The 23,089-nt window shown below is 38.0% G+C and overlaps 4 protein-coding genes across 7 annotated transcripts in view; 1 reads left to right on the top strand and 3 right to left on the bottom strand.

Annotated features, from left to right (window-relative positions):
• The window catches only part of LOC111332145 (inverted formin-2), a 34,524-nt gene extending 28,046 nt beyond the window's left edge, over nucleotides 1-6,478 (bottom strand). Inside the window, exon 1 of one of the 3 annotated variants that reach the window (XM_088732320.1) lies at nucleotides 6,022-6,478. In XM_088732320.1, coding sequence (XP_088588446.1) covers nucleotides 6,022-6,424 — 403 coding nt within the window. In that variant the 5' untranslated portion in view covers nucleotides 6,425-6,478. Of the gene's footprint in view, nucleotides 1-500; nucleotides 1,424-3,303; nucleotides 3,863-6,021 lie in introns of those variants that run through there. The other 2 variants (XM_088732319.1, XM_088732321.1) reach the window with 2 other exon arrangements.
• An 849-nt stretch (nucleotides 6,479-7,327) lies between these two features.
• On the top strand, nucleotides 7,328-9,258 carry LOC111332150 (diphthamide biosynthesis protein 3). Its single transcript, XM_022937436.2, has 3 exons — nucleotides 7,328-7,488; nucleotides 7,915-7,989; nucleotides 8,683-9,258. Exons 1-3 carry the CDS (start codon nucleotides 7,381-7,383, stop codon nucleotides 8,740-8,742), a joined length of 243 nt encoding a protein of 80 aa, XP_022793171.1. The 5' UTR covers nucleotides 7,328-7,380; the 3' UTR covers nucleotides 8,743-9,258.
• A 596-nt stretch (nucleotides 9,259-9,854) lies between these two features.
• On the bottom strand, nucleotides 9,855-14,983 carry LOC111332149 (transmembrane protein 185A). The gene is made up of 7 exons (XM_022937435.2): nucleotides 14,825-14,983; nucleotides 14,551-14,727; nucleotides 14,110-14,320; nucleotides 12,807-12,890; nucleotides 12,100-12,276; nucleotides 11,048-11,171; nucleotides 9,855-10,493 (listed from the first exon to the last, which is right to left on the bottom strand). Exons 1-7 carry the CDS (start codon nucleotides 14,860-14,862, stop codon nucleotides 10,279-10,281), a joined length of 1,026 nt encoding a protein of 341 aa, XP_022793170.2. The 5' UTR covers nucleotides 14,863-14,983; the 3' UTR covers nucleotides 9,855-10,278.
• A 516-nt stretch (nucleotides 14,984-15,499) lies between these two features.
• LOC111332147 (protein YIPF5) lies at nucleotides 15,500-22,984 on the bottom strand. 2 transcript variants are annotated; one of them, XM_022937433.2, is made up of 5 exons: nucleotides 22,618-22,984; nucleotides 22,186-22,220; nucleotides 19,347-19,457; nucleotides 18,002-18,186; nucleotides 15,500-16,572 (listed from the first exon to the last, which is right to left on the bottom strand). In XM_022937433.2, the coding sequence occupies exons 1-5, from the start codon at nucleotides 22,982-22,984 to the stop codon at nucleotides 16,410-16,412; spliced, it is 861 nt and encodes a 286-aa protein (XP_022793168.1). In that variant the 3' UTR covers nucleotides 15,500-16,409. The 2 variants fall into 2 exon arrangements, with proteins under 2 accessions (XP_022793168.1, XP_088588472.1); XM_088732346.1 differs by lacking the exon at nucleotides 15,500-16,572 and adding an exon at nucleotides 16,608-17,318 and having other exon boundaries at nucleotides 17,963-18,186.
• Between the last annotated feature and the right edge of the window lie 105 nt (nucleotides 22,985-23,089).

A 23,089-nucleotide genomic window follows, 5' to 3' on the forward strand; every position in this document is an offset into this window, starting at 1 on the left:
TGGCACTTTGCCGCTGCAATGAGCACCGAAAAAAAAAAAAAACAACAACAACAACAAGCGTGTTAATCGGATCTATGGAGAAATCCAATCCGCCTTTTTTTTTTTTTTTTTTTGTTAATGTTCCTCGGAACCAAAATGCATTAAGTTGCCAATTTCCGGTGACTGACAAAGTGAAATGAGATTCATTTCAAACACAAAAACAAAAATTCATTGATGCAGAGATAAGTAAACAAGAATATGATATAAAGAGTGATTGAGTATTTCATGTAAGGCTTGATTTATATGTTAGATTTTCCAGTGTTATGCTTGATGCATCTAGGCAAGAAATGAAACTAAATTTATGTGCGCTCAGCAGCTAGGTACGGAAACCGAAATTAAGGCACTGTAGAACTATCAAGATGGACTAAAACCCCTGAGGCAAAAAGTCTTTAGGAATGAGACGACAGAGAAACACATGGAGTAAAATAAATATCAAAGTCCAATAAAAAGTATGCCCTTACCAAAGACCAGCTGACAAACAAGATCTGGAGAGGAACTGAAATGCAGAACTCCAGCCTGAGAATTCAGAATTACTTTGATACACTGAACGCATTCGAGTGCTACAAAGGCGTCCATGAAAGCGATATGGCGGTTTTTAGCCGATAAACGGACAGAGATAATTTCAAGAGCGTTCATTAACACTTCCAGGCCTCCCTGTTCAAGAAATTCCGTCATCCACTGCTGGGAACATTTCGCGAGTTTTGGACGAAGGGCAGAGAAATTTTTCAGGGAAGGCACTCGAAGCAAATTCACGCAAAGTTCTGGTTCAACGTTGCTGAATTGTCCTTGATGATTTGTCTCAGTGTGGACATTTTGTTGAAAAATGGGCATCTTGCGAAGTCTTTGCCAACCTGAAGTCTCCATTGCTTATTACGAAAACTGCATAGAAAACCGCTGGTTCTATCTTCACGAGTTCGTTGGTTGTGATCTGCTGCGAAACTGATGTCAATGTATATAATAACTAGAGTGGCGGCAGGTGGGATTCTGAACGTGATGGACCAGGTTATTTTGATTTAATTCAAAACGTGACCTATGACTACTTCGTGACTCCAAGAAATTGGTTACAGATGGGTTCCTTTGTAATCGAATGCGAAAAACGTCGCATAGTCTCTACTTCGCTTCCGATCTATTGTTAAACTGAATATCAACAAAAGAACTTTTTGTTTTTCCTATTTCGCTTATCGCATTTAAGATCAGTAAATCGATCCTATAATTTACTTGTTTGTTTGGGGAGATTAGAGTTTTGTATCAAAGTAGTTACGTACAGTGTTTCGAAACCATGTTATTGTGATCATATGGGCTTTGGAACCTACACAAATTGTTACAGAAAATAGGATTGCAAGCTAGCTGTGAAAGGGTCCTAAGATCGCGAGTTTCGTGTAGGAATAATAATAATAATAATAATAATAATAATAATAATAATAGTAATAATAATAATAATAAACAGTTTAACGTGGAGAAACAACTGAAACAAATAATTCAAATCGTTGTTTCTGCTGAGTTTCCAAGTTAATCGGATCGTGAAAAGGAAACCATGATTATTAAATGCAGCTTTAAGTTGATGGAAGAATAACTAGGTGATCAAATACGAGAGGAAGATTCAAGTATATTCAAATACATTTTTTGTATTGTATTGTATTGTAATCTTTATTTAGACACGATCAATTCATTTGATGAAGGACTTCAATTAATTCGCATGTTATTTGATCAACGTATTGAGGACACCACTGATGACAGTTAACTCGAGTGCCATAATGACTTTTTAAAAATAGATGCACTTTTGCAATACTATCAAGAAACCAAACGCAAGCCAGCCGCTCTCACCTGGTCTTGCGTAAGTGACCAATTTCCGGTGGAAGCGCAATCGAATTCAGTCTAACTATCGATCTTAAAGATCGCGTGACAAGTTTGACTGATGATCTCTTACACTTTATGTCGTTCTTGAATGGAAGCGACGCAAGCCAGCTAATCGGCTTCCACGGAATTATAACTGGCTTTTTCTCGGCGGAAACCTACATCAGTTTTACTTAATCAAGAAAATCGCGTGACGAGTGTTGTCTCAATATTGTACTTAGCTAGGTCGTACTTCCGCACTGAGTTGAATTCTGCTTAAAAACGTGCTTTTACTATGCGAAGCTAGAATACAGTTACATAACCATCTATTTGACAAGAAAGAGTTCTGAAATGTTTGAAGAAGCAGGATTGCCTCGAGCGATTTGATAGATGCAGATTTATTTTAGTAAAAAAAAAACCGTTTGCGTTTCCAGTCTAACCTCGAGACATCTAGAACCTTTTACAATATGCAAGTGCGATAAATTGCTTTTCAAGAAGCAACCCTAAAGGAAGTTAGTCTATCTTGCGTCTTTGAAATGTTTTGAAATGCGCAATATGAGGGTTGTCGAAAGTAGGCCGGGATGTATTGTTGATCAATTAGTGAATCGACGAAGCGTTAATGAGCTCAACATTTGTGTCTTTGTGGTCAGATTAGCGCACAATTTACGTGCAAAGTCGACCACAATATTTTCACTGTAGTTTGACGTGATCACGACCTTGGTCTACAGAAAAGTGTTAAGGACAAAACTAATATTGTTGTCTGTCTCCAACAATTGAATGTCTAAACCGAACTCTCTAACGCGTCCGACAAACTACAATTGTTTTACTTTAGTCATTACTACTAATTAACTAGCGCAGTGATTGTCTGATTCAACTAATAAAATGCAAGAAAAACATTTTAGCTAAATAACCCAATCACCGCGATTTAAAACGTGATCACTTAAAGTCCAGGTTTTCTTTAAAAATAATTAATGCCAAGTTGTTGAGATTTTGCACGCGGAAAAAACCGATCCACTTCATTAATTTTAGTTGCACATATTCAAATATCAAATATAATTTGAAAGTGTGAATGCACTGTCTCGATGAATGTGATTTTTTTTTTTTTTTGCTTTATGTGCTGGTTAAAGGTAGATTTTCCGTGTAAACTTCATTGACCTGTCACTGCCAGCGCGGAAAACCGGCCTAGAATACTTAAAATTATTATAACTGCTAGGAAATTAAAAAAGATAACCACTAACAAACTAGTTTACATTGCAGGTAAGAATTGATAACATTATCAGAGCCCAAAAGCACCTTATTGCTTCAATTGATTGCGCTTTTCCTTGTTCATCTGAACTACAGCGCCAACACAAGAATGTAGGCGATTACTACGCCGCCTTGACAATTACATAAACAATTCAATTGCGCATAACAAATGTAAAGTTTACCCACCAGTTACAAGCTGGTTCGTGAGTGAAGGATCGGTGGTCATATATTCCAAACCCGTCACATTATTCAAGACTGCCTTGATGCAACGGACACATTCGAGCTGCAGAAACGCGTCGGAAAACTTCGCTAAACCTCGCTCGCAAAGCTTTTCTAGAACTTCAAAAAGCGTAGTTAATCCTCCTTGCACCAAAAAATCCGTCATCCACTTCTTGGAACTCTTTTCAAGCTTTTGAATCAAACTTGCATATGTCTTTAGAGTAGGAATTCGCAGAAATTTTATAAATAATTCAGGTTCTACTTCGTTTAATTTTTGAAGATCGATGACTGGTTCGTCGCCTTTGCCCTCAGCGTTATCTTTAATGTCCACTCCGCCAGCCTGGGCAAGTTTTTTCCAATTCTTCGACATGACGATCGATGATTTAGAAAGTAACAGCAAGAGAGTGTATTTTCTAAATCAGTACATTCCAAATAAACGGTGGGTATTGCCAAAATTGTTTGCAGTCTCTGTGCTACGGGTGTTAATCGCGCCGGTTATACATTAATGACCGCATGGGGTTTATCATTGCTCATTAAATAGCCTACTTTAAATTTATTCAATGTATGCGTATCTGATACGCCTCTTCACATCTTAATTGCTATTTATTTCCCTGTAAAACTAAGAAAGCAACTACCAACAGGTGGTGACCTCTCTTGCGTAAACACCGCAGAGTTTCCCACGTCATCGAAGTATCTAAAAGCACTTATAGTATAGTTACATTTTTTCAGCTTTAAAATCTTATCAGTGATAAGTGTTTGCCACGCATAATAAGGGACATGGCGACCTCAAATTAAACCAATTGAAGGGAGCTCTGTTGTGATTAGTTGAGCAGTGAAAAAAATTGCTCTAACTATTACGGAAATATGGCTGGCCTTGAAAAGACACATCAGAAATTGTGATACATTCAGCGCAGCAGTATATCGGCTCGAAATGATACGTGCTCAAATATAATATAACCTTGTTCATCAGATATTTAACCTTGAAGTGTCTATATATGTCTTCTGCAAAGAAGAAACACTTCCGTAGACAATCATCACCAATTGCTTGCCTAATTTTGTATTTTTGTCGTTTAGGACCTATTTTCAAACAAGGGAACAAGTGATATACTGTTGTTTTCAAATCTTTAGTTTTGTCAAAACAAATGTCTCAGAAAAAAAAAATCTCCTTTAAAGTTAGCACTGAGACCTATGTAGAAAATCTGCAGACTAAGTTTAGAACCACTTCTCTGAATCACCGCGTTCATTCATTTTCCTTTTTTTTTTTTTTGCGAAAACTTCTTCGGAGAACTGAGGAATTCTGTTTATCATTAGATCCTCTACGAAAGGTCAGCCAAACTGTTGGCTGATTAACGGATTAACTTCTTATCTTGCAGTAATACAGTTTGCTAGCTAGCAGAAGTTTCCTTTCTGAATGCTTTTGAACTTCTCGATATGCCATGCAGCAGAATTTTCCTATGAAGCCACGTAACAATTTAATTAGACAAAATCAGAAACTATGCGTACACACAAACAAGGTAAAATGATGCAAACGAGGGGTAGTTTCGATTTTAATTCAATTTATGGGACTGTAATTTGTGGGTGGCGCGTTTGCATGAAGGTTTAGAAATAGACGATTGAAATTATGATATACTGTCGGTCCTTAAACGCCCTTAATTTTCAAGTTTTTAACTGATTGTGCAAGAAGTACATATCTATATAACGTCATACTGACGAAGGGAAGGAAACCATTCGTAGAAGCGAACCATTCGAATCCTCAAATTTTATTATGATCAGGAATATAAATTTCAAGTGTCATGCCTAAAAATGTTTTAAGTACATTTGGCCAGGGCTTTACATGAACCTTTTCAGGGCTTGAAGTTGTTTACTGAATATACATGTGCCAAGTTTGCCTTAATTATAAAAAAAAAAACAGTCCTCCACTTTATGATAAATATCCTTCGATTCTTAAAAGTTTTACCGAGGGCAACAAGATCACCTTATTGAAAAATCGCAAGCTTAAGAAAGGCAATTTTTCTGCAGAAAAATTCTCCTTTATTTTCCATCTGGACGAAAATCCTGATTTGAGGCAACAATGGCCTAGGGCAAAAGTCCAAACTGAAACATTTGCGAAATATCTCTGTCAGCGATCATCTGACACATTTCTAATTTCTAACACATCCTTAAGGGATATACTTAACACCATTATCTCATGAATGACCAAAAATGAATTCCTCCTCACAATATCAAGACAGTTTCAAGCAGACAAGTGACGAGAATAAAGAAAAACATCAATTAGGGAATTATCAACTGATCCAATACCGAATTCTCCAAACTAACATAACAAGAATTGTATGGCAGAGAGAGAAGAGAATCGCTACTGAGATCTTGGGAGAGAAGGGGTCAAAAAAGCGATGCCTTCAGTCTTACGAAAACATATTTTTCTCGGAGAAATTCCCGCATCATGTAATTTAAAATAAATTTCTGATTCAACTTTTGAGAAAATAACAGGAAAATATTGCAGTAAACCAGCAAGTGGTATTTTATGCATTGAGTAATGCAAAATTACAAAGTGCTGCAGCATCGTCCTCAAGCTCTGCCGAAGACTTCGCAATCCATCTATGTAAAGTAAATTTAAATCCAAGTGAACGTTTTTTCTCTCTTCTGTTAAATTCACCTACTCTGGCAAAAAAATTGACATTTACTCACCATTTACAAGTTGTTTTGCTAACGAGGTATCTGAAGTCATAAATTCCAGTCCTGTCGTATTATTCAACACAGCTTTAATGCACCGCACACATTCAAGTTGCAAGAAAGCGTCGCTGAACTTTGCAACTTCTCGCTCGCCTAATTTTTCAAGAACTTCAAAGAGCGATGTCAATCCTCCAAGCACTAAAAATTCCGCTAGCCATTTCTTTGAGCAGTTCTCAAGTTTTCGCATCAAACTTGTGTATGTTTTGAGCGAGGGAATTCGAATAAATTTGATGAATAACTCTGGTTCAATTTCGTTCAAACTGTGAAGATTCAGCGCGCCATCTATCTGATTGTCGCAGCTGATTTCAATTCCACTGGCCCTCCTCAACTTTTTCCAGCGACTCGCCGACGAGGCCATCTCGTAAAACTACGTGTTTACAGAATTGTTTTAGTTTCTAATGTTGACTTTGGACTGAGACCAATGTTATGTTGACACTTATTTTTCTTTCCCTTTCATACCACACCCTGACCACATTTCCGGGTTTTTGACTGCGGCCATGCAGGTGGTTATGAAGTGATTTGTTTAACAATTCATTCTTCCGCTCTTAAAACTTATTTTGGTCGCTATCGGTTCGTGAGAATGAATAAAACCTAGACAGTTTAGGTTGGTTTCGAAATTTCTCGCAGAAATCAACAGATTATGACCCCCAAAAAATAATTCAAGTGCCGATCTAAACAGGAACTCGTGATCTTCAACCTCCTCAACGTTGAGAGTAAATAACACTCGCGGATCAAGATAAACAACATTTTTTAAAAATACCCTCATGGCCAAAAATAGAACCTTACAGCTCCCTCATCGTTTTCTGCTTCATGTCCTCTCCCCCCCTCCAATTTTTTATTTTTTTTTTTTGTAATGAATTTCCTCTTGTTGAACACAAAGTTAGTACTTTATCCTTTGCGTACACTCAGCATTAGACCAATGTCATGTTCATGTGATGTGATCCATTGTATTTCACTTATTTTTAATGTTATTTATTATATTAGTTATTTGGTAATTTTTTTAGTTATTTTAGCTATTTAGTAACCTTGTGACTGAAAAACCCTTTTTAGGGAGTTACAATAAAGTATGTATGTATGTATGTATGCATGTATGTATGTGATAATTCTTATTTCCGGATGTAACAAGTTCCTCAAACAATTGATTTCTTTTGATAACAGTTTTCAATACAAGTTCCTCACCCGGGACAAAGGCACGCACAAAGTTTCGGTCACGTTCCTGCATAGTTGTCAAGCCACCCACTTGTTTCAAGGGCCTGGCTGCGTAGCAAGTATTGCAACATCCTTTGAAAAGTACACACGCACACATGGCCAAAGATGGCCGTCTTCCACGACGAGGTTGAGATCGAAGACTTTGAATACGACGAGGAATCTGAGACTTACTTCTACCCATGCCCGTGTGGAGATCAGTTTGAAATCACCAAGGTTTGTAGATTAGCTCTGACAACGAATCATTGTGAATCAGGAAAAGTTTCTGCGTTGTAAACTTTATCGTCAAAGTCTTTGCCTTAAAAATTGTTCATCTCTAAAAGCGGACTACTGAAATTTTCGTTTAATTCGGGTGGCTACGTGCGATCTGAACACTTAAATTATCATTTTTCTTCAAGTGGTTGAAAATCTGTCTGATACAGTGTGAATATAGCTAGCTTGAGATTTGAAACTAGTTTACGAGGAAATATATTGTCTATCTACGAAAATTTACGTCTGGGAACTTCCGTTTTCCCTCACCATCAAAAAAGATACTAAAAAATTTCGATTCCTGTTTATATCTCAATATGACTGGAAGAGGACCCATATCGGCATTTCTTTCCAGATGGACAACATGAAAACTTTATATAATTATTTTTCAAGGCTGAGTTGGAAAATGGAGAGGATGTGGCCCGGTGCCCAAGCTGTTCCCTTATTGTGAGAGTCGTCTATGACCAGGTGAGTTATTTCTGGCGAGAAACAGCCAGAAATTTTAGATTGATTTTCACCTCTGTTGTGAGGTGTGGCTAGTGGCCATGATATTTGTGCACTGGACCACGGATGGGAAGATCCAGATGCAAGAAATACCAAGGGTCATATTTATCAGTGGTGTTTCCTCTGGATTATACACTTCAGAATTGTCTTTGTGTGGAAATGTTGTCATGGATGCAGTATTTGGCAGAAAAAAAAGAAAATGAATTGAAACATCAAGGAAGATTTCTCCTCCATGTGCAACCTTTAGGACAAACTGACTTAACATGGTATAATACGGCTGGTAGTGACTGATTTAATTGATGATAACTGATAACAGTTTGTGCTCTAGTGAAGCCAATTCTCCAGTAAAATCTAAGTCACTGCAGATCAACTGCAAGTTCCTAAAGAGAGATTGGATAGACCAAGGCAGGACAGTCTGGTATTCTGGTTAGGACAAACATATCACTTTCATTTTCCCTCTTTTAAAAATGAAGTTGAGTCACAACTTCTTGAATTGGGAAAGTGAGTTTTACCTGTACAAGAAAAAAGAAAGCATTTTTGCATAATAAGTTTTAGCATATACCCTTATTTTAAAGCAGAGTTTAGACATATGAGAATTGGCCTATTTAACTGTCTTTCATGGTACTTTCTTATTGTAAATGTGTGCATTTCTTATAGGAAGATTTCATGGTTTCTGAAGAAGTTACTGCACCAGCCCCAGTCATGGAGAGAGCTTAGCTAGCAACTAGAAAAACAGTAACATTACCAGAAATGTTGTGGTGATACCCAGTACCATTCAAAAGGAACATTGATGAAAGTTACATCTCTTGCTTAAGTGCAACAGTCTCCATCTTGGGAAGACAAGCAGAGGCCAGGACTGTTCCTTACATGAACTTGGAGGACAAATATTTTTTTTTTTACCAACTGTTTTGTGTCTCTCAGATCATAAGAGGATACCCAACCCCTAAGGCCACACAAAGGGACTTTTTCTCACTGTTCAGAATTTTACCATTTTTCAATACCAGGATGTCATATGTGAGCCCCATTCAAAGTCAGCATTCTTACTCTGACAAATGCAGAATTAGCAAAAAAATTGTGAACCACAAGTCACAAGATCAATTACCAGGATCAAAGACAGCACTCCAGGAAAATAGTTATCAAGGATTTTTCATGACAATTAGGGCAGCTCATTTTAAAGTACAAAATATAACTATCATAGTTGATATCTGAATAAAATGTACATTATAAACACTTGATTGTGCCAGACATCATTATTTTATGCCAAGAGGTGACATAGATGAATTTAATTCAATGCATATGAGTTTGAGTTTGAGTTTGAGACATTTTTACAGAGCAAGATTTTCAGCCTGTTTTAGATGTTCAGTCCGTAAAAATGAAGTGCAATCATAGTAAATGCGGTGAAGGTAAAGAATCTGATATTACCAACACACCACCCAGTTGTTGACCAGCAACACTTCCTAAGCATTCATTTGGTAAGATCAACTAATATGTGGGCCAACGTTGGCCTACCCATTACCAACATCTTATCAACACATTAGCTGAAACACAACCAATGGGTTGGAAGCAAGATTCTTTCTCTTTTCATAATTGGGGTGATAGTAGTGGCTGATCAAAAAAAGACAAGAGGGGTTTGGGTTGAGTAGATCCGCTGCCATTATTGCACTTAACTTTTCTCCATTTTACTTACTGAACATCCAGATTAGGCTACAAGAGTTTAGATTTTTCATAATTGTGTAGCCAATAAGCAAGCTCCCAGTGAGCACAGAAGATGTCAAAATACTTTAAGAACAAAAAAGTGGCAGACAAGGCACAGCTGAGTGTGTTGCCGATGTTCTTTTCACATTTTAATGTGTTCTTTGATCTAATACTGAACAGACCCAAGGCAACATAGAATCTGTTTGTTTTATTAGATGACAAAGATTAATGTTGTTAATGGTGACGTCATCTGTGTGTCTTTCCTCCAAGAGATTTTAACTAAGAACCAATCAAAATGCACGTATCATTCAGCTTCTCATATTAACAGTGTTGAACAGCTCATAAACTTCATGACTGATCCACCAATCACACGAATAACTGCTTTCTCAGCAACACTGGCACCAAAATATGACCAGTACCGCATAATTCTTTGTAAGCTGGTGTGTGTGACATCACTTTGACAGATCTAATCCGACTTATTCTTGCATGTGTTTTACTCAATCCATTGAATGTGAATGACTGTAGACTGCAAAGTTAACATTCTTGGCCAATATAACATCAGTCAGGCATTTCAATGGATACAACTGGTACCACACATTTAGCTGGGTACTCATGGACGACTGGTTTCCGTTGTGGTTCAATGGAAGTCTCTTCCCTAGGTGCTCTTGAGAAAACTCTTTCAGAAAATTTACAAGAAATGTTCCCATATTCCTGTAGAAAGGGACATACCCCAAGGAGAAACTCACAAAAGTCCTTTCGCATTCCAAACCACCCTACAAAAAAAGAAAAAATTAATACTTCTTCAACAAACTTTGGACCAATGTGTGAATTTAAAATGTATTTCTCTGTGTCACTGTCCTCAGAATCAAAGCAAAAGTTTTGTCTCCAACCTGCTTGAAAATCTCAAGAAAAGATGGACGATTACCTTCTAAATTCTCCTAACTTGTCTGATTGACAGTTTCTGTCATTATTTAATGCTCAAACTCTCATGAGTGACCAAGAAAGAGTTTCTCTCAACCATATCAATCCAATATCAAACAGACGAGTGATGAGAATAAAGAAAAATATTAACTGGCAGATTATTAGTTGATCTGATACCAAATTCTCCATACTGAAAGCATAAGAATATATGGTGGACCATAAGGAGAATCACTACGAGACCTTGGAAGTGACAGGGTTATGAAATGAACAAACCTGGGAGGAAAAGGGTCACATTTTTCTCCATTACTGTAAATAAAAGCGACAAAGTTGAGACTCAAAAACCATACACTCAGAGATTTCCCTGAGAACCTTTGATTGATTTGAACTCTTAGTTGAACCCACTTACAGTGGTTGCCTCCTTTGTGATAAAAGGACGTAGCGAGCAAACTCAAAAGAGATATTTGAAGGGGAGCCACCACTCCAACAAACATGTCTTGTGTTATGCCATCCAGTCTGTTACACAAGACGATCTGAAGCATAGTGAAAAAAAAAAAAAAAAACATCTCATCATTATTAGTAAAGCTTTCTTTACAAGCAATATTTTCAATAAAACCAATTCCTCAACCCCATTAAAAATTGGATTTCTTGACAGAGATTAAGTGAAAACTTTCATAAAAGGAAACTGTTTAAAGTATTTCTCCCTTTGGAAGATAATTGCATCCTGTTGTTTGTAAAAAGTTTGGAAAATGGCATGTTGTGGTCTAATTTCCATAATGTTAGTCTAAGCCAGAAGTGTTAATTTCTGCAAAGATCACTTTGATGTTCATTTCTTAACCTGCAGTTCACATATGATTTTCATATACTTGCAATCATTTATTCACCAGTTTATGGGTTTATTACAGCTCCCAGTTGGCTTGTGTGCTCAGTTGGGAGCATTGCAGTAGTATAGTAGAGGTCATGGGTTCAAATAATGTACAAGCCTGAATTTTGACCAAGAAGTTGGAAGTGAAAGGGTAAAACATTGAGCACCCAAAGTAAAAGCAAGCAACCTGATTGAAGTGCGGGAAAATGCAAAGTGACCACAAACATAACCTAACATATCATTTATTCAGGAAGTTACGATGCAAATACATCCTGAAAAGGGAAAATCATGAGGTTAGCCCTTTATGAAAACAATTTCCCCAGCTAAAAACATACAAAAGATAAAATTTAATGGCTACAGATTCAATAAATATTCATTAAATATTAAACCAAGATGGGATTTGTTTTGGTTTTGCATTTGATTTCAGGATCAATCACAGAGTAAAACAAAAGCAAAAGCAAAGTAATCTTGGATCATTTTCAAAAACTGCTCTGAATGGTCTATTCACAAACCATCAACCCCTCCCAAAGGTGAATTCCCCCCTTCCTCACCCCACTCAGATTCTAAGCTGGATGCTGCCCTGTCAAACCACACACCTGAAATGTTAGAAGTGGAATAACTAGAAGAACAGAAGCTACAGCCACCATGGCATGGCCTCGACGCTGTGCTGGAAGGACTTCTGCTGTGCGAACAAATATTATGGACCATATTACATAATACAATACTAGAAGACAAAGTAAGGACAGCACTATCCACGTCGGAACAAACACAACCTGAAAGATATATCAAAACAGGATTGCCCTGTGAGTCTTTGCAATTTGTTAAACCGTAAGACTGACTGGCATCTCTTTTTTCCTTACAATTTCACTCCTGAATTGCACTTGAATGTCACAAGAATAAAAGGAAATGATCACCACCCAGTGAAGCTGTTGATTGTTAAAACACATTCTTCATATCGTCAGAGCATGGAATCTGATGGTTTGAGGTTTGTTTCCTCATGGGGACTCGGATTTTTTTTTTTAGTCCCATGCTCGTGGCAAGACAAAAAAACATCTTTCTAAATTTCTTTTTTTACTTAATGGTTACAGTATGTTAGGAAATTTGAGAATCTTTGCTGACTTTTCTTGTTAATGATGTGTGTTGTTAGAAATTGAGAACATTGTGAAAGTTGGTTCAAAGCAGAAATCTTAGTCTTCATAAAATGAAAAAATGTCCCCACAAAATGAAAAAAATATACCAATCAGCGAATCAAAACTCTGACATCTAAAATTTTAATACAACTTAGCAACCAGTTCACACTCACCACCCAAGACCATAAGATAACTCTGTCCAAGCGTAAGGAAAGGAAAATAAACTGCAGAACATTTACTGAGAATACTGTTTCAAGCTGCATAATTCAAGAGAAAACAAAATTACACAATTCATGCCAAACCCTATAAGAACCAAAAACAACACATTATCAATCCCAGTAAGTGTTTAGAAAAATTGTGATGCTATACCAGTGGAGATATCACAAAAATTATTTGATTTTTATTGACCGAGTTGATGATGTTTAATTTCCCACAGTGAAGAGTTTCCAATGCTGACATTTTAAGCATTAGCCCTTTGCTTTGAGAGCTGAGTAAGGTTGATAAAAAGCTGTTGCCAACTTTGAGGTGACATTTTAAGCATTAGCCTTTCCATGGAACAAATAGCTCTGATGAAAGTTGATGCTCAAAATGTCACCTTTTAAAAAACTTGTTTCCCCACTTAAACTTCCTTTATTAACTCACAGGTACTAACCACCTAGTAGATTTGCACTGTCTTTGAGAAGAAAAAAGCTGTTTGCAAGTGACTCATCTAATCTGTGATTGATCAGTATTCTGGCATGAAAACCACACAAAGTGTCTCTTCTTTCTGACTGTAGAACTTGATTATCTTTAGTTGAGTGCTATAAAATTGTTTTTGGTTTTTACCATTTAGAATTTGAAAGAGAAAAAAGCTGTTTGCAAGTAACTCATCTAATCTGTGATTGATCAGTATTCAGGCATGAAAACCACACATAAATGGCCTACTCTTTCCAATGGTAGAGGTTATTTATCTTTAGTTGAGTGTTAATTAATTGTTTTTGGTTTTTACCATTTAGAATTTGAAGACTTTTTTTAATTTCGCTACAACTAGATGTATGAGAGCAAATCATCAGTACAAACTTTACGTCAAATTGGCAAGACTTAATTGTTATAAACATTCGTTTTTCATTAGGATTGTTAAATTATAGAATGAATTACCAAGAAACATAGTGGAAGCTGATAATCTTCAGCATTTTAAATCTCAGCTTAAATTGTACCTAAATATTTAATTGTAACTAAGTATTTCATTTTCATTTAGATTTATATTTTAGGGAGTTTTCAAGTAGGGATAACCTCTTCACTTCCTTTTCTAGAAGCATCTTTTTCCCTTTCCTTTTTAGTGTATATATAGTCTGCTTCTGGAATAAATAAAGTATGTTTAATGTTTAATGTTTAATGTTCAACACTCAATGGAAACCCACTCTTGGTCATTGGTTCATCTTACTGTTACAAGCCTCTACGCATCTGTCATGCCCCATTCATTTCATAGCTACAAACCTCTACTGATCTGTCATGCCTGAATCCCCAGATACAAGCGATGATCGATAACGATGACAGTACATACAACGGCATGAACATAAGTCTCCATGGAAACATCCGACCACCACCAAGATTAATGCACACAAATATCTCAAACATCAGCAAGAGAAGATGCAAGGCAAGACAGATGATCATTGCCTTGAAGTCCACATGACTATCTCCTTCACCTCTGTGAAGACAGAAAAGAGATTTGTGTAATCACATTCAGCTGAAAGCAATCCCTGTTAATTTCACCCATTAAACCCTTTGACCAGCATCTAATTTCTTCTTACGGTGTTACGACTAAATCAATCAACAAGATTATGAGAATAAAAGAAATGATCACCAACCTAAGAGGCTTTGACTTTTAACCATTTGACAACCATGAATAAACAAAACTTATTTTTAAAATAAGTTTACCTGTATTCCGGATGTCGAATCCAGATATAAATTCCAGTAAAAGCGCCCGATAAAACCATGATTTTCCAAATCCAAATAGGAGTAAAAACCGCCCAGTAACTCCACGTAATAGTTCCATCCAGACGCAACGCCAGCAAGATCGAAAAGATGAAGAGAGTAAAGAAGAGTAAAAATTTACTGAAAGAAAAAATGAAAAGGAAAAGTTGATCAAGAATGATTGTGATATCCAACACACATTTCTCTTACCCGTGAAGGACATTGTATTTGCAATTACCTTGGATTAAAATCCTGGAAAAGGCGACGAAGATTCATGTCTTCAATCAAAGTATCTGTAAAGATTGCAATGAATGGACATACACAAGCATTCGCTCAAAGTACCATCATTACATATGGAAATACGAAATAATTTTATAAACATGGCGAGGATCCTAAGCAACTTTTCTTTCCCAGGAGACCTTGAGGTCTTGCTAACAAGGACCCAGCTTTCTGAGCAGAACAGTGAACTACGGCATTTGATGATGTTGACGACGGTTTTAGGCTGATCTGATTCAACTTTTGACGTTTCCGTCCATATTCGAACGGTTTCATCTACTTTCAGTCGATTTCTTCCGACTTTAGGCTGTTTTGTCCATTTTGATATGGCTCCGTCCTTTTGATTACTTTCTTCCGCGCTTATCTCTTGACGAATGCGACCGATATTTGTGGCTATCCCGTCCGTTTTTAAACGGCACCGTTCTTTCTTTTCTTCTTAATTATGGGCGATTTCATCCAACTTACGTCGATTGCGTCTAAGTTTTGAACGGAACCGTCCGATCAGACGAGTTTTTCATTCATTTTGGACGGATCCATCCCGTCTCAAATGATTCCGTCCGATTTCGGGCGGTCTAACCCTTATAGAACGGTCGCGTCTGACTTTGGAGGAATTCGCATAAAACTGAAAAAATGCACCTGATAATAATGTAATCTTTTATTCACAACTTCCCTATTTACAAAGTGAACCTACACTCAGAGTATTAAATTATTAATTACTAAGTTACTTCGTAAAGTTTGGAGCGTTAGGAATTCACTTGTCGTGTTCCAGGAAAAAATTTGCGCGTTTCAATTTTTGAGGATAGTCTCCCCAGGAAAAAAAAACCTTTGCAAAATTTTCATGATACGCATTACACAGTACTGCCAGGGAACTCCTCTACAAATTTCTTTTTAGAGTCTATCGTCAACTGTTCTGTATGAAGTCTCCTTACCAAGCAGAACCAAGTTTCAGAGCAAACTAATGGAAACCTTGCTATTTCCAACTTACAAAACCGAGTTAATCTTTTCCAACTAATGAGAAGATTGATTGCTTCTTTCCGACACAAATTTTTGCAGATGGGGCATACTTGTCTGCCAGATTGTTTAATCTTTTTCCTGCTCAAATGTATGAAAACTAGAAAAATAATGTGAATATTGCACGTCTCCTCTCAGGTTTGTTGGCAGAAAGAATGCAATTGTCAGTAAGTACATCACGATATATCCTTTAAAAAACGTCAAATTATATTAATGACAACATTTTTATACATTACCAAGTTTAATTAATAGATAATTGCATGCCAGTAGTAATACCTGATTTAAATTTATAGCAAGCTACAAATAAATCGCATCTGCCCACAACAAAGTAGCCTTCTGAATCATTCGTCTCTTGTTGTTTAAAGTTGGGGCCAGAAAAAACAACAAGAGGATGTATAGGCCAATTATAAACCCTAATAAACAATAATTTATGACTTCTGTAATGACAATGCTCCATTAGTATGGTTGAAATTCACTCTCCTCTGTTCCAACTGCTGAAGCAGGACAACTCAACAAATTTGATCACAATTTTGCTGCTAAAAAACTGTCAGAAGTGCAAAAACGCCATACAGCAGAGCACAAGGATAAGCAACGAGCAGTTGCTGAGCATCCATAGCAAGCACTGTCACAAACAGCTTTGATGCTGACAAACTACACCAACCTATTGTCGTTGCTGTTAATAATGTGCCAAGAATTCCCCTATGAAACAAAAACAAAAAGGTATTAAACAAGTATTGTTTAAATACACAAACAGGGCTAAGTTGCTTGAACTGGCACCAATCTGTGCTGAAGTATTGGCTGCAGAGCACTGGAGGGCAGGGGGGCTGCGCCCTAAAATAATTTCTTTAGGATCATGCTTGGTGAACAAACAAGTGCCTTCTCATTCTTCTTCACAATTGATTATCGACAAAGTTGACACTGACAAGATTACTGAGAGGCTTCCCTAGACAGATTACCTAGTAAGTAACATACCCCTTACCTAAGTAAGGGGTATGTGCTTGGTTCGGCATATGGTGAGCCGCCCTTCCACACTCCAATTAGCCTCCCCCCATTCCTGCCATCACAACACATTCTGTAACCTCTGCCTAGAAAACACACACTAGGTCTTAGTTAATTTTACTGCAGTATGCTAGGTGTCTGAAAGGTCTCAGGTTTTAGCTTTGATTTGTATTTGTGCTGCTACAACTGTTGTGAACAAAATATATAGTTTGTACACATTGGTCTAGATAGCAAAAAGAAAAACATTATATGCAGAAATTATCAAAGCAAAAACAGATTATTTTTAAATGGCTCTACTCTTTCTATATAAATTGACAAAAAAACAACAACAACAAGAAGAAAAACAGTTAATATGCTATCAGCTGAACAATTATAATAAAGTGAACTGTTTGAAAAAAAAAAAAAAAAAACTGCCACCGTTACAACCACTAACTTGCTTACTGTCTCTTAAAGTGCACCTACACCCAAAAAATTTTTTTCGCTTAACGAAGTAAGCTTATTTTTTTGAGTATTTCTGCGCAAAAATTTTTTTATTTGCTCAAATCTTCAATTTTCTATGCCCAGTCAAAATACGGAAAATCGGCCGCCATCTTGCCTCACGACCGAGTTTAAAGAGGAATGGCTCTAGTGGGTAATGTGACGTCAAATCGAGAACACGAAAGTCTGCTTTTCACACATTTTCACTTGTTTGGGAAGGTTGTAGTCGATAATTGTCCGAAAATATGCCGACTAAGTGTGTTGTAGAAGGATGTAGCAACGTGCGAAATTTGCAAGAGGGTATCGCGCTCCATACAATCTTCATACAACACACCTAGTCGGCATATTTCGGACGATATCGACGACGATCTTCCCAAACAAGTGAAAATGTGTGAGATGCAGACTTTCGTGTTCTCGATTTGACGTCACATTACCCGCTAGAGCCATTCTTCTTTAAACTCGGTCGTGGGGCAAGATGGCGGCCGATTTTCCGTATTTTGACTGGGCATAGAAAATTGAAGATTTGAGCAAATAAAAAAATTTTTGCGCAGAAATACTCAAAAAAATAAGCTTACTTCGTTAAGCGAAAAAAATTTTTTGGGTGTAGGTGCACTTTAAAGAAAAGTGTAATTAAGCTTCAAAAAACTCTTACTGTAATGAAAGAAGAATTGAGATGCAGGACAAAATGACCATGGGTAGGAGACAATATCCAAGAACACTAATAACACAGCCAAAGTCAACTCCAGTCATGCTCATTAGATTCAGAATGGCATACATAGCAAGACAGCCAAGCAGACCAACTCCATATATATAGCCAAACCCATGAACCTTACCAGACTGAAAAAAAAAAGGAAGAATTATTGCATTAAAGATCCTCTTAATGTTTGTTTGCAAACATAATACTGTTGTCAGTCTCGAGCAAAATTTCAATTAATATGTGTCACAAGAAACCCAGAGCTTAAGCTTGGCTTCCATGTGTTGAGAAAATCCAAGATGGTCCAGGCTGTCACTGTTCCCTGACAGCTCAGAGTTTTCTGAGTAAGGAAAACTCAACATCGCAGACATCTCCAATTATCTAGGGTGGTCAGCTACAAATTGAGAAATTCAGGAGAGTTTCTACTTTCCCTATGCATTCTAGATTTCTGTGATGATCAGCAACCATTGTAGATATATGAAAACTCCTATTTTTACTATTGAGGGACATCAGCAATAGTTTTAGCTCTCTATCAACCAATTCTTGCTTGGCTCCAGTACCCATGAGTCACAAATTTAATGGTGTCTGTAATCCATCACAATCAATGTCTGGTGATCTTCTACTATATCAGCAAAATCTGGGATATTTGGTTTTATCAACTAAGTTGAAATATTTGTAAATTGGTCACCATAAAGAGTTGAAGACCTGATGTTTTAAGTGTTGGCCCTTTGTCATTCACTCTCACTGAGAAATTGCTAACACTCAAAACATGAGGTTTAGAACTCTTTAAGGTGGCCAATTTAGATTTTCAACTTAGCTGATAGAACCAAATTATCTTGTTAACCCACTGATGTAGCATGCACTACAGTTTCTTTCGAAACTTACTCCCTTTATTCTTAATTTGGGATGGTCAGAAAACAGTAAAATCTCTCACTGATGGTCTGGGATCTTCCTGACATATGGAAACCAGCCCTTAAAGTTTTCTGTCTGAGCACTTTTCAAATGAGCATCAAAAGTAATTCAGGATTGCACTGATTTTCCTTCCTCACCCTCCAAGATTAGTCAACACAACTTGCGTAAACTTCTCAACTAATCTGATACCAACCTCATTCCCAGGCTCTCTTGCTCCAGGGAGCAGGAAGATGAGGGACCCTGGGAACAAGGTTGATCTGATGCAAGAATGAAACAAGTTTTTGAACATAGCAAAGCAAAATCAGTGCAATCCTGGATAATCTTCTTTGCCAGAAAGAAAATTGTTCTTATCTGTTATCCACTAGATTCATAAGCAACTTTTTTCCCTCACCAGCAGCAGACATCCACCAAATGCCAAGCAAAACACCAGTGGACCAGCAAGATCTGTGTCATCCATGATGTTGGCTTCTGTGTGTTGCAGTGGGTTCAAAACAGAAAGGGTCTGTAAAATTGAATCAGATGACAAATTAAGTTTTGAGGGCATACTCAAAATTCAACCAATCAAAAAGAACAAAAAAGTTTTACAAATTTTTACAAATTTACATGACTAGTAGAGGTGGAAGTACGATTCCCTTTCTTTCCTTGACATAAAAAATATAATGTAGAAACTGAGACATTAAAAATATTTGAAGATATCGAAGGGCCGCAGCCAGGATTGAACATAGTTGAAATCTAAAAACGATCTCTGGCTAAAATGATTAAAAACTACGAACTTTCGACTGCCCGAACTGTCGAAGACTGCAGTTTGGGCAGTCGAAAGCTCACAGCTTTTAATCATTTTAGCCAGAGATCGTTTTTAAATTTCAACTATTAAAAATATTCCTTTTTCTTCCATAAGTTATTTATAAATTGCTCCATCAAAGAATCAGTACTTAAAAATTGTGCAACTGTTTTAAGCCACTTCAACAATAACGGTTACCTTAATTTGCAACTAAAAGAACATTACTTGACACCCCAGCAGCATTATGGCATCAATAAAAAATAACTGCCATTTAATTGATTGAAAACATAATTAAGGTATAGTGATATCCTTATTTATGCACCTGTTACTAAGAAAAGAATTAAAATTCAGACCCATAGTTGTTAGACATTCACTATGTACAAGAATAGGCCATTTTAGGCAAGTAATTCATGGCAGTCTCCATATAGATTCCCTGTTACCCAGTCTCCATATAGACTCCCTGTTACCCCTGTGTACCCATGTGTACCCTGTGTACCCATGTATACCCATGTATACCCTGTATACCTTGTGTACCCTGTGTACCCTTTGTACCCTGTGTACACAGGGTATACATGGGTACACAGGGTACACAGTGTACACATGGGTACACAGGGTACAAAGGGTATACATGGGTACACAGGGTACACTGGGTACACAGGGTACACAGGGTACACAAGGTATACAGGGTATACATGGGTATACATGGGTACACAGGGTACACATGGGTACACAGGGGTACACAGGGTACACAGGGTACACAGGGTACACAGGGTACACAGGGAACACAGGGTACACAGGGTACACAGGGTAGACATGGGTACATAGGGTATACATGGGTACACAGGGTACACAGGGTACACATGGGTACACAGGGTACACAGGGTACATAGGGTACACAGGGTACACAGGGTACACGGGGTACACAGGGTATACATGGGTACACAGGGTATACATGGGTACACAGGGTACACAGGGTACACAGGGTACACAGGGTACACAGGGTACACAGGGTACACAGGGTACACAGGGTATACATGGGTACACAGGGTACACATGGGTATACAGGGTATACATGGGTACACAGGGTACACAGGGTATACATGGGTACACAGGGTATACATGGGTACACATGAGTACACAGGGTACACATGGGTACACAGGGTATACATGGGTACACAGGGTACATAGGGTATACATGGGTACACAGGGTACACATGGTACACAGGGTATACATGGGTACACAGGGTATACATGGGTACACATGAGTACACAGGGTACACATGGGTACACAGGGTATACATGGGTACACAGGGTACACAGGGTACACAGGGTATACATGGGTACACAGGGTATACATGGGTACACAGGGTACACAGGGTATACATGGGTACACAGGGTACATAGGGTACACAGGGTATACATGGGTACACAGGGTATACATGGGTACACAGGGTACTCATGGGTACACAGGGTATACAGGGAGTCTATGTGGAGACTGCCATAACAGTATACATGGGTACACAGGGGTAACAGGGAGTCTATATGGAGACTGCCATAACAGTATACATGGGTACACAGGGGTAACAGGGAGTCTATATGGAGACTGCCATAACAGTATACATGGGTACACAGGGATAACAGGGAGTCTATATGGAGACTGCCATAACAGTATACATGGGTACACAGGGGTAACAGGGAGTCTATATGGAGACTGCCATAACAGTATACATGGGTACACAGGGGTAACAGGGAGTCTATATGGAGACTGCCATAACAGTATACATGGGTACACAGGGGTAACAGGGAGTCTATATGGAGACTGCCATAACAGTATACATGGGTACACAGGGGTAACAGGGAGTCTATATGGAGACTGCCATAACAGTATACATGGGTACACAGGGGTAACAGGGAGTCTATATGGAGACTGCCATAACAGTATACATGGGTACACAGGGGTAACAGGGAGTCTATAGGGAGACTGCCATAACAATATACATGGGTACACAGGGGTAACAGGGAGTCTATATGGAGACTGGGTAACAGGGAGTCTATATGGATACTGCCATGAATTACTTGCCCCATTTTACAGTTGTGTACTTAGTTGCCAAGCCTTTGATTCCGAGTGAGGCTGGAGGTGACCTTGTTGTGATAGAGACCTGTATCTACTTAGCATGATAACAAAGTGATTTACATTTGAAAGGCAGCAAGGTTTGTATCATAACAAGGTCAACCCTAGCCTCACTCCCATTCAAAGGCTTGGCAACCAAGCACACAACTGTAAAATGGACTATCAGGCAGGTACATAGACATTAATGATAATACAATTTCTCGACACCATAATGTATTCTGCTCTATTGACATACACCAGCTTCAAGTCATTGTCTTTTTTTGAACAAATTTTAAAACAAAGCAGTTTATTTCCACCGACACTAAGAAAACAACTAACCTTAAGCCAGATGTGTTCAAAATTGATCCCGAGTTCTGTTGAAAAAAAAAAAGGGGGATTTTATCAACTAAAGATTTAACACGTGTGAAGTGTCTGCAATCAAATTTATATGTCACACTTTTGTATATTACTGAGATTTTGTTCCTTACAAGGTGTAAATTGCGTTACTGATTCGGTTAACATGTGAGCTCATTAAAATATTTCGAGCGACGCAAGCTTATATGATCTGTCACGTTTAGCAACCAGAGTAAAAGCCTTGGCCAAAAATCGAGAATTAATTCACTGAATGCAGTTTAAAACAAGACGTGTCGTCTGAATGTTAGCAGAAATTCCCGAAGCAGTATTCTGCTTTCAACTTTTTATTTCCTCTTAGTAACGCAATGAATTTGAAAGAAACTGTATTACATCGTCACATGTGCCACGTATTTATACCTTCCAGAAGTGGAGGTTCGTCTTCAAAACTCGTGTAGTCCTCGCTTATCTGGCGCGGTTTCATCGATCCTTCCATTCCATAGCCTCCATGTCCACTGGACCTCATAGTCGTGGGTCCTGAAGCTCCGTAATCGTAGGAATAATTTCCGCTATAGTTGTACGACGACGAGTCGTAGAACCCTTGGGTATGCGATGAAGAAGGATAGTTGTACGTCGGCTCCTGCTGGGCTGTTTGTCCATAATCTGGATACTGTTGACCGTAGCTGTATCCATCATAAGGTTGCTCTTTCTGATCACCATAGGTGTAACCACTGTCGAAAAAATCCTGATCGATAGCGACGCTGCTATCCGTGTTGAAATTCGACATGTTTTCGAGATAGGACGTTGTTGTTGTCTGGGAGAGCTTGGGAACCACGTTTCGCTTTGGTCGAAGGCACGGCGTGGTTACCTTTAGTAAGTAACTGTTGGTTCG

Source organism: Stylophora pistillata, chromosome 9 (assembly GCF_964205215.1).
Source record: "Stylophora pistillata chromosome 9, jaStyPist1.2, whole genome shotgun sequence".
In the NCBI taxonomy this organism is placed as follows: domain Eukaryota; kingdom Metazoa; phylum Cnidaria; class Anthozoa; order Scleractinia; family Pocilloporidae; genus Stylophora; species Stylophora pistillata.

What these genes read in the sequence shown, in the direction of transcription:
- LOC111332150 (XM_022937436.2), top strand. Translation starts at nt 7,381, where the DNA reads ATGGCCGTCTTCCACGACGAGGTTGAGATCGAAGACTTTGAATACGAC. An exon ending in ATCAGTTTGAAATCACCAAG is followed by an intron (nt 7,489 to 7,914) that starts GTTTGTAGATTA and finishes TTATTTTTCAAG; the next exon opens with GCTGAGTTGGAAAATGGAGA. An exon ending in TGAGAGTCGTCTATGACCAG is followed by an intron (nt 7,990 to 8,682) that starts GTGAGTTATTTC and finishes CATTTCTTATAG; the next exon opens with GAAGATTTCATGGTTTCTGA.
- LOC111332147 (XM_022937433.2), bottom strand. Translation starts at nt 22,984, where the DNA reads ATGTCGAATTTCAACACGGATAGCAGCGTCGCTATCGATCAGGATTTT. An exon ending in TTGAACACATCTGGCTTAAG is followed by an intron (nt 19,458 to 22,185) that starts GTTAGTTGTTTT and finishes TCAATTTTACAG; the next exon opens with ACCCTTTCTGTTTTGAACCC. An exon ending in TTGGTGGATGTCTGCTGCTG is followed by an intron (nt 18,187 to 19,346) that starts GTGAGGGAAAAA and finishes TTTTTTTTTCAG; the next exon opens with TCTGGTAAGGTTCATGGGTT.
- LOC111332149 (XM_022937435.2), bottom strand. Translation starts at nt 14,862, where the DNA reads ATGAATCTTCGTCGCCTTTTCCAGGATTTTAATCCAAG. An exon ending in TTCCAGGATTTTAATCCAAG is followed by an intron (nt 14,728 to 14,824) that starts GTAATTGCAAAT and finishes TTTTTCTTTCAG; the next exon opens with TAAATTTTTACTCTTCTTTA. An exon ending in TTATCTTATGGTCTTGGGTG is followed by an intron (nt 12,277 to 12,806) that starts GTGAGTGTGAAC and finishes TATATCTTTCAG; the next exon opens with GTTGTGTTTGTTCCGACGTG.